Source organism: Otolemur garnettii, unplaced genomic scaffold (genome assembly GCF_000181295.1).
Source record: "Otolemur garnettii isolate 467f Iridium unplaced genomic scaffold, OtoGar3 scaffold00022, whole genome shotgun sequence".
NCBI lineage: Eukaryota > Metazoa > Chordata > Mammalia > Primates > Galagidae > Otolemur > Otolemur garnettii.
The window spans coordinates 2,590,014-2,599,653 of NW_003852417.1; the positions used below are offsets into that span (position 1 = coordinate 2,590,014).

At 46.0% G+C, this 9,640-nt stretch overlaps 1 protein-coding gene across 1 annotated transcript in view; it reads left to right on the plus strand.

Moving 5' to 3' along the window:
* The first annotated feature begins 4,546 nt into the window (after window positions 1-4,546).
* GRHL1 (grainyhead like transcription factor 1) overlaps window positions 4,547-9,640 on the plus strand; it is a 53,810-nt gene continuing 48,716 nt past the window's right edge. Inside the window, exons 1-2 of the mRNA XM_003787385.2 lie at window positions 4,547-4,729; window positions 8,134-8,320. Coding sequence (XP_003787433.1) covers window positions 4,710-4,729; window positions 8,134-8,320 — 207 coding nt within the window. The 5' untranslated portion in view covers window positions 4,547-4,709. The remainder of the gene's footprint in view (window positions 4,730-8,133; window positions 8,321-9,640) is intronic.

A 9,640-nucleotide genomic window follows, 5' to 3' on the forward strand; every position in this document is an offset into this window, starting at 1 on the left:
AAAAAAAAAAAAAGTTCTGTCAACTTCATGCAGCACTGAATTAGAAAAGACAGAGCAACTGCCCTGAGTGGTTTGGTAAAGGGGTAGCTGAGCAGTCGGGGAGAAATTCTAAGGGTTGGGAAGGGCTCCTGGAAGCCATGACATGGAGGTCGGCCTCTGGAGAATGGATGAGGAGTGTTTTTTTTTGTTTGTTTGTTTTTAAGAGACAGAGCCTCACTTTGTGGCCCTGGCGTCATAGATCAGAGCAACCTCCAGCTCTTGGGCTTAGGTGATTCTTTTGCCTCAGCCCCGTAGGAGCTGGGACTACAGGCACCAGCCACAACACCCACTATTTCTTTGCTGCAGTTTGGCTGGGGCTAGGTTCAAACCCACCACCCTCAGTATATGGGGATGGGGCCCTACTCACTGAGCCACAGGCACTGCCCTTAAATTGGGAGGTTTTAACTAGGACATCAAATGGGAAGCATATGTTGGGTTTAGATTGAGAAGAAACTTAAATGCCAGGCCAAGGCGCTGGACTTCAAGCTGTGAAATGTGGGTAGCTGTTTTGGTTCTGATCATAGCAAATATTCTTAGAGCCACAGGGCACAGGAACCTGAGGCCCCAGAGAAAATGACTCTACTGAGATGACCCTGCTGGTCAGTAGAAGAACCTGGACTAGAGCCCAGGTCTTGTAACTTTCTCAATCTGCTACCCCACCCTGGACTCCTTATATCCTCAAGTCCATTAATGCTGTACCATAAGGTCTCCAGCAGGTCCAACTCAGTTCCCTACTCTGTGGCCCATGATTTAAGGAGGTGCCTTCAGAGATCCTCCTTCTTTAAAAAAAAATGCTACTTCATCCTTGAGGATAAAAAGGTTATTTCCAAAGAAAGAGATGCAAAGCCTCACTCATAACTTTTTTTACAAAAGCAAATCAAGACCATGAGACACAATTTTGTATCTAATAGACTAGCAAACTGCTATAGCGCCCGTGGGTGTTCAGGGTGTGGCACATTGGAAGGAGGCTAAATGGGGCAGCCTTTTGGAAAACAGTCTGGCAAGATCCATAAAAATTGCAACGGTGCATACCTTTCCCCCAGTAACTCCAACTCTAGGAATTTACCCTATGGCTATACTTGATTAAGTGTGCGACAATGTGGTTAGAGGGCTGTTCATTGTGAATATTCGTAATTGTGGAAAAATGAGAAAAAAAACTAATTGCTGATAGAGTCCAGTCATTACATATCCATTCAAAGAAATACTGTGTAGATTTCTATGTGATGACATGGAGAACATTTAAGACACAGGAAGTGAAAATGAGCACGCTGGGGAGGAAAATGCATAGTATGAATCCCTTTTGTGGAGAATATACATGTTTGTGTATAAACACCAAACATCTGGAAAGATGCACAAAGACGATTAACAGTGGCTATCTAGGGGTGAGGGACTGCGCATGGCGCAGGGGGAGGACTGCTTGGACTCTGCGTCCTGCTGCATTTCCTTCCTTTCTTTGTCCCTTTCCTAATCCTCTTCTTTCTTTCTCTTTTGCTTCTTCTTTAACTATGAGCATGTATTATTTTTATAACTAAAAAAAAAAAGGTTATTCCCAACAGCTCATACAGATTTTATTTTAGAGAATTCTGTATTCAAATTTATAAAATAGACCCAAAGTTTTTTATTACTACATCTATCATCTAATAATCTCGGGCCCATCCTGTTCTTGTTTTCAGTTTTATGATTTGATGTTTCTTCATTCATCCCCTGTTTATTTTGTGCCAACCATGGATCAGGCACCCGGGCTTTCGGTGCACGTCTGCACAACAGGGTGAGGATTGTATCCACTCAGTAAACATTTGCTGGCTGTCTTCCATGTACATACCAGGCACAGGGGGCATTAAAATGAAAGTGGTCCAATTGCTGCCCTCCTTGGAAACACACTATGGTGGAAACAGACAGGAAAGCAAATAACAAACAGAATGTGGTAAATGTAGTGATGGGGTGATATGGAAGGTGCCAGGATATTTTGATCCCTGGAAGGACAGGAAGGCAACCAGGAAGAAAGTGCAAAGTCTAGAAGTTGAGTAGAGTCTGCCAAGCACAGAGGGGAGGAGCAGGGAAGGATGGAGTGACTCTGCGGTGTGAGCAGGATGGTCCTATAGGCTGGCATAGGATGCTCAGCTGTTAATTACACACCATGCTCCTGAGTTTGATTGTGAACATAACACAGTGACATGAAATCAGTGTTCTGCGAAGGCCACCCTTGCCACACTGTGGAGATGAGCTACCAGAAGAGAAAAAGCAAAGGATCACTGTCCCAATATCTGTCACTCTGCACCACCCTGATGATTGCATCACATCTATGGACCACCTGTGTCACTATTATCTTTCTTAAATTAGCTTGCTTTTAATTTATTTAAGCAGAATACTAGTACATAAGAAAAAAGAACAGGCTGCATGGCTCCTGCACTGCTCCTGGGGTTAGAGAACAGACCCCAGAGGGTGGTGAGAAGTGAGGCTCTCTTAGAACATAGAGGACAGAGAGCAGCAGGGCTAGGCTGCTGGCACTGTGGGAGCCTTGTTCATCTCTTTACTTGGCTTGGACACTCCCCTTTTCTGTCTCTTCCACTGGCCTTCTCCCTCCCATCCCCGCGGTATTGGAGGCTCCAGGACACCTCCTCTTTCTGTCCTCACAGCTGTGGAGATTCATCCCACCTCAAGGCCTTACCTTCCATCTGGATGTGATGATGCCCAGAAGTGGAGCTTCAGCTCAGATTTCTCCTATGCACTCTCACCTGACTTCCAACAGTGCTCCTGACCCATCCACTGTGCTCTCTAGTACATCTTGAGCTTAGCACATTCTAGACGGACTCCTGCTCCCTCCAAACCTTCTACACCCGCCTGCAGTCTTCCTCTTTCAGGGAACGGCAAATCATTCCCTACAGTTGCTCAGCTGGAAACTTTGTGGTCATCTTTGATTCTTTCTCCTACACCCATTTCCAATTCGCAAGAAATCCTGTTGGTTTTACCTTCAGAATATATACAGAATTCAACTACTTCCCTCCACTTCTCTACCACCTGGGTGGCGCTACTATTCTCTTTTGCCTACATTATGGCAATCAATCATTCTTACCCCGTCCTTGCCACACAGCAACCAGACTATAACTATAAAACACAAGTGAGATCATGTTACTGCCCTACTCTAATCCCTGCAATGCGTCCCCCTGTCACCCAGAATAAAAACCTTCCTTGCAGAAGCCTGCAAGGCCCTGAAAAATTTGCTCCCCTGCGCCCATTACCTCTCTGCCCTCCAGCTATGCTGGCGCCCCTACCCCGCTTGGCTGTGCCTCTGCCTGCACCAAATCACTCCCAAGTACTTCCAAGGCTGCAGCCTCACCTCCTTCAAGTCTGAAAACCCTCTTCACCCAGTCTCCCCATCTGCCTGCTCTGCTGTATTCTCTGCCACAGAACTTGCCATATAATTTATTTATTTTATTTCCTGTTACCCTAACTGGGATGCTCCACGAAGGCAAGGAATTTTATCTTTTGCGTTCACTGCCCTATCCCCCAGCATCTAGGACAGTGCCTGGCATCTGGCTAGGCTTCTCTGAATAAGTCCGCAGCCCCTGGAAAAGAATGGAGCTCCAGCTCAGAAAGGACAATTTGGGTCATTCGGGGTGGAAATGAATGGAAGCGGTGGCAAGAGAGGTGACACTGCTGAAGGGCAGCCGGGGGAGCGCAGATGGGGAGGCTGAAGTGAGGGGCTGAAGGGGAAGAGGGCTGGGGGCACAGAGGTGGGGTGGGCTTAGGAAAGGGGCAACCCCAAGCCGGCAACAACAACCAAGAAGGGAAAAAGGAAGTAAGAAGCCGGAACAAAATTCCAAGGAACGGCAAAAAAGGAAAAACCCCAAAAGGAAGAACCAAAAAATCCAAAAACAAAAAACCGCCGCAGGCAAAGAAAAAAAGGAAAATTCCGAAAAAAAACTTGCCAAAAAACCGGGGGAACCAAAGGGGGAACGGCCAAAAAAAGAAGAAAGAAAAAAACGGGCCCCGAACCCCCAACGGCCCAAGCCCCCCTGCCCGGAGGATCCCTTGGCAGCGCGAGGCACCTGACACCGAAAGACCTGAGGGTACGGGCGGGCGGGCGGTCGCGGGGGCTCTATCCCTGTACCCGCCGAGGGCTTGGGAGACCGCAAGGCAGAGGAGACTTCACGGAGCGCGTCGCCCCAGCCGCGCGAGCTGGGACCTCTTGGTGCGCGCACAGAGAGGCGCAGAGGGCTATAGGTGCGCGTCCCACCCCTAGGAGGCAGATCGCAGGCAGCCGAGCCCAGGCAGGGCGGACGCTTAAGGCCGCGAGCGGTTCGCGCCAGCCGCATCGCAGCCACGCCGAGCGCCGCCTCGCGGAACGCGCGGATCCCCCACCCGCGCGACTCTGCACCTCAGTTCCTGCCCCCGGCGCCGCTCTCGCCGGCCAATCAGGGGGCGCGGGCAGGCCACTTAGTTCCGAGGCCCCGCCCCCTTTCAGAGCTCAACCAGCCAATGGGCGGCCGAGCCCGGCTCCCAGTGCGCGCATCCCGCGCAGAGCCGGCTCAGAGCGAGAAAAGCGAACCCAACCCGTCGGGGCCGCCGCTCCGGACCCGCCGCCAGCCGCTGCCTCCTCCCCCCGGATCGGGTGTACTGTCCCAACTCGAAAGTCCAGTTCTACGGCCCGGCAGCGGCGAGTGAGCGCGATGACACAGGAATACGACAAGTGAGTGAAGCGCGGGCGCCGGAGTCCGTCGCCGCGGGGGGCCGGGCCGAGGGGCCTCTGCCCGCTGCCTCCCGGCCGGCCGCACCTATCGGGAGCGAGCGCGGCGCGGGCTCGGGAGGCCGGGCCAGTCGGGCAGGTGCGGCTGCTCGTGCGCTGAGCGGGCGGGGGTCGTCCGGCCATCGGCTCTTCGCCTCGGTGGCCTCTGCCTCACAGCACTCCCGCTTCTTTGTTCGGTCGGAGCCTCCAGGGAGACTCTGGCCTCGGGAAACCCGACACTGGAGAGCCCACCTCCCTCTTCTTCCTCCTCCCACGGTCGGGCGCGCTCCTCAGGGTGCGGGGAGAGACTGGGGCGGCCCGCCGGCCAGGGGCTGCCGACGCGGCTCGGGACCCTCCCCGCCGCCCCGGGTCGCTTTTGCCCACTTGGTCTAATGGATCTCTTTGAGACGCACTCCTTGGCGGGACCCGTAGACTTCTCCAGGTAATCTGTTGTCGCTCTATCTTGTCACTCAAGAGACTTGCTAGAACTTCAGAGCAGAGAGATTTAGGGAAAGGTTGAAGAGCCCCGGTTGTCCTGGCATTTTCTTTTCTCTGGCTGGCTGTGTGAGTGAGGAAACTGCTGTAGGAGTTACTTTGCCACTTGCATCATTGGTAGTAATTACAGATTACTGTGTTTTAATGCTCGGGAGTATCAGAGGATGAAACTTTGAAATCAGGGTGATAAACTAGAAAGTACTGTGCAAAATAATATGCCTGTCGGAGTTAATGATTACAGAAAATACTGTGACAAATATAAGGTGGTAATGTAAGATAGGATAATGTAAGACATGAGGGGAATTTAGGTGAGGGACATACCTGTATCTTCTTTGCAGCTTTTCTGTAAATATAAAATTGTTCCAAAATAAAAATCTCAAAGAAAAAAAAAAGAAATAACACCAACTCAATATGAGTATTTCAGGTCAGTAAATCCAGGGCAGATAAGTACCCCTCCTACTTTCATAATTATGTGTTAAGGATCGTCTCAAGTGTGCTCTTTTTCTGGATGAGAAGATTAGGTATTATGTATGGAGTGTCTTAAATAGATTACTTTTGGTTGTAGAATATGCTGTTAAATTATTGCATAAAATACATTTCAGAAGTCTGAGAGATTATTGATGAGGGGTTCAGGGCTCACCTTAAAGTAACGATGAACCTTTATGGACTGCAGCCTACTTCCTACTGTCATGAGGAAGTAGACTAAGAAAGGCAGCTGGTTGTGTGTTTCTTGGCGTTCTTAGATAAGGCAAAATTTCCAAAGCTAACATTTTGGCCTAAGGCACAGTTTGGAAATACAGAACACCTTCAGGTGATCCCAGACATAAAACCATTCAAAAAATATTTATTTTCTGTTGTTTGTACAAATTTGGGTTGCAGTGAGAGAAGAAGGGAAGCTGAAAAACTAGCATTACGGGAATTGAATGAGCCAAGTACTGTCATCGTCTTCTAGTTAGCAATGCACCAGTAAATCACCCCAAGGTACCACTGGTTAAGTAGCTGTTATATTCTGGCCCTGGTGACTCAGGTAATGCCACTTTCTGTGTATATATATATATATATATATACACACACACATATATATATATATATATATACGCTTTAAAAGTAGAGATGTATAAAACATATCCACACTCCAAAACAGACTGCTTTGAATAACCTTTTGGGTTTGTGTTAAAATAGTACACCATCTCAAGACTTCTTTTCTTACCAAATGTAAACCAGGATTTTAGGCTTTGAATTAATACGTAATGTTGACTGGGGATAAATTAAGGTGTTGGATTTTTTTCCCCCTGTCTTTCAAAGATGTTCTACTTTTTCTAAATCTGTACCTGTTTTTAAAGGGCCTGGGTGATGGCCAAACCCTAACCTTGTTGATGACTTGAAAAGATAATCAGTCTTTCTACATTCACTTTTAAAATAGGTAGGTCACCTTTAGGCCATTTACATATTTCATTAGTCTGTTGCAACAAGAAGTGATCCTTAAATTTGTTTCTTAGAATAATGATAACTCAGAGTAGTTCCAACCATTTGAAATTCGTTTTTTCTTCTTTTAAGAAATCTGCTTTGTTTTGCTGGAGTCATTGTTCCATTTTTTCGCTTTATTGACTTATGAATAGTGCTAACCGAACAGTCTTTGAGACTGTTTACATTTCAGGTTTTTGGAATCAGTAATGTTTGCTTTAACCTTTTAAATTAAATCTTCTATAAGGCTTCACTAAGATTGCCATTGATTTTTCTGGATTTTTCCTGCCAAACTACAGTGTTAAAGTGAAACAGTTCTTGACCAGCGTAGGAAACTAGAAAAGCTTTTATAATAACAGATTTTCCCACCTATTTTTTTTTAAATCTCTTTTTTTTCCAGTGGCTTCATTTATTATTGCAGATTCTTAAGTGTTTATCTCTAAGATAAACAGTTTACTCCCATGCCAGAAAATTATGCCTCTTTATTGATTTACAGTCCCCTTTGGCCACATTCCACGCTCAATCTCCTGGTAATCACTAGAATAGTCTAACTCTCTCATATACCCCCAAGGATTAAATGAAGTATCCCCTTCTCTTTCTGCCCCTCCTCTCTCCTCCCTGTTTTTAAGTAGGACATTTTTTAAGGCAATTTTTTAAGGCATGGCATCCAAGGAGAAAGAGGGAAGTAACATGTAGCAGCATGATGAACTTTATGTACTCCTCCGAAGAGGGTGCAGTTCTCTTTGTGTGTTTGAGGAGAATAAATGTTCTGTTTTGCCTTAACTATGTTTGTTTGTTTATGTAAAGAGTTTGAATAGCCTACATTTTCTTTGGGATGATTTTGTTTTGTTTTAACCTTATATTGTATCCTGGGTTCCATGTGTAAGTTAACTGTGGGTTCTCTGGCTGCCTCAATACCTTCTGTCTTACTAGGGGACCCACGGGTTTGCATTTAATGTGGATTGTCTTTGGTCTCATCTTAATTTGCCTTCCTGTCACTGATGAAACAACAAGGCATTTTATGGCAATGTCAAAAAATTGGTTGTTTGGTTCTTTAAAAATTAGCTGTGATGTCTCGCAATAGAAAAGTCTGGGCTCAGTCCCCATAGCTCAGTGGTTACGGCGTGGGCCGCATACACCGAGGCTGGCAGGTTCAAGCCTGGCCTGGGCCTACTAAACAACAATGACAACTACAACAAAAAATAGCCAGGCCTTGTAGCTGGGTGCCTGTGGTCCCAGCTACTTGGGAGGCTGAGGCAAGAGAATTGCGTAAGCCCAAGAGTTAGAGGTTCTAACGAAGGTTCTACCAAGGGCAACATAGTAAGACTCTTTCTCAAAAAAAAAAAAAAAAAAAAAGGAAAGAAAGAAAAGTCTGACGTTTTGGGTTTTTTCTTTCAATTTCTCTGAAGCAAACGGCCTGTATTGGTTCTTCAGAATGAAGCGCTCTATCCACAGCGGCGCTCCTACACTAGTGAGGATGAAGCCTGGAAATCTTTCCTGGAAAATCCTCTCACTGCAGCAACCAAAGCCATGATGAGTATCAATGGCGATGAAGACAGCGCAGCCGCCCTGGGTCTGCTCTATGACTACTACAAGGTCAGTTGCCTGCCCTGCCAAGCCCTTTGCAGTCTCAGAGGCACTTGATTCAGCAGCATATAAAACAGTCACTTGCTGGTAGAACATAATACAAGTTGCTTCTGTAGTGGCTATAAATAGTTTAATGAGTACTTTGACTTACAGTAGTTCAAAGCTAAAAATCTAGGATCATAGAATCAAAGGGTGGTTTTTAAAACATTTGAAGTAGCCAGTTGCTCTGGCTCCATCTGAAAGGTGAAGCTGCATAAAAATGGCAGGTGTGCCTTATTGGGTTCGAACATTTTACTGAAGGAGGTCTTAGGGCCATGAAGAGTGGACAGGGCTGAGTGATCTGTGCTCTAACCTTTACACCTGTGTTGTCAGATTGATTTCCTATTCCTTAAATGAAGTTACAGAGTCTTTGATTTGATTTGATTGCAGGAGTCATTAAAAGAAAAAAACGTATTCTCTAGTCTGGGACTTTTAGTTCTCAGATCAGGATATATTTTGTTGGCTGTTTCTAGAGGCTTAGATTAGTCTTAATTAAATATGATCTATGATCTATGTGGAGTTTTACATGGTTTTTATTATCTGGAGATGACACTGGTCTATCTCAGCATTGCCATAGTTGTCCTAATAATATTAGCTGCCACTCACTGGTGACCTGCATTGTGCTCATTGTGTTGCCACGATGGTGTGGGACTTCTTATCCTCAGGTCACACAACTAGGATGTGTGTGGCTGGGATTTTGCCCTGGTCTAGTTCACGCCAAGAAGGCCTGCACCTTTTCAGCACAGCAGGCTGTCTGCTTTGTTCCTGGGTCCACTTGGGCAACCTTCCTTCTACCAATAGCAGACACTTGGGGATGGCTGTTAAGAGTTTGGGATACTGTTTAAAGCAGAGTGGGCTGAAGCACAACTTTTCCAGGTGGCTTTTGTCTCATTACTGCTGTTTGTAACTACATGTAACCATTGTATTGAGATCACTACCTTTATAAAACAGGAACTTTGCAAGATTCCCAGAAGGTTCTTAACGACAGTTTCTACTTATAAACATAATATATGTGTGTATGTATATATATATATATATATTACAGCTTATTTTTGCTGTCTTTTTTTTAGAAAACTTTGACAGCTACAGAAAACTTAAAATAATAGGATGTTCAGCTCTTGAATACCTTTACTTAGATTCACCAATTGCTTGTCTTACATTTTGGCACTGTACTTTTTCCTGAATGTAAGAAATAAAGAGGAAAAAAACTCAAAAAGGGGGCGGCGCCTGTGGCTCACTGGGTAGGGCACCGGCCCCATATACCGAGGGTGACAGGTTTGAACTCAGCCC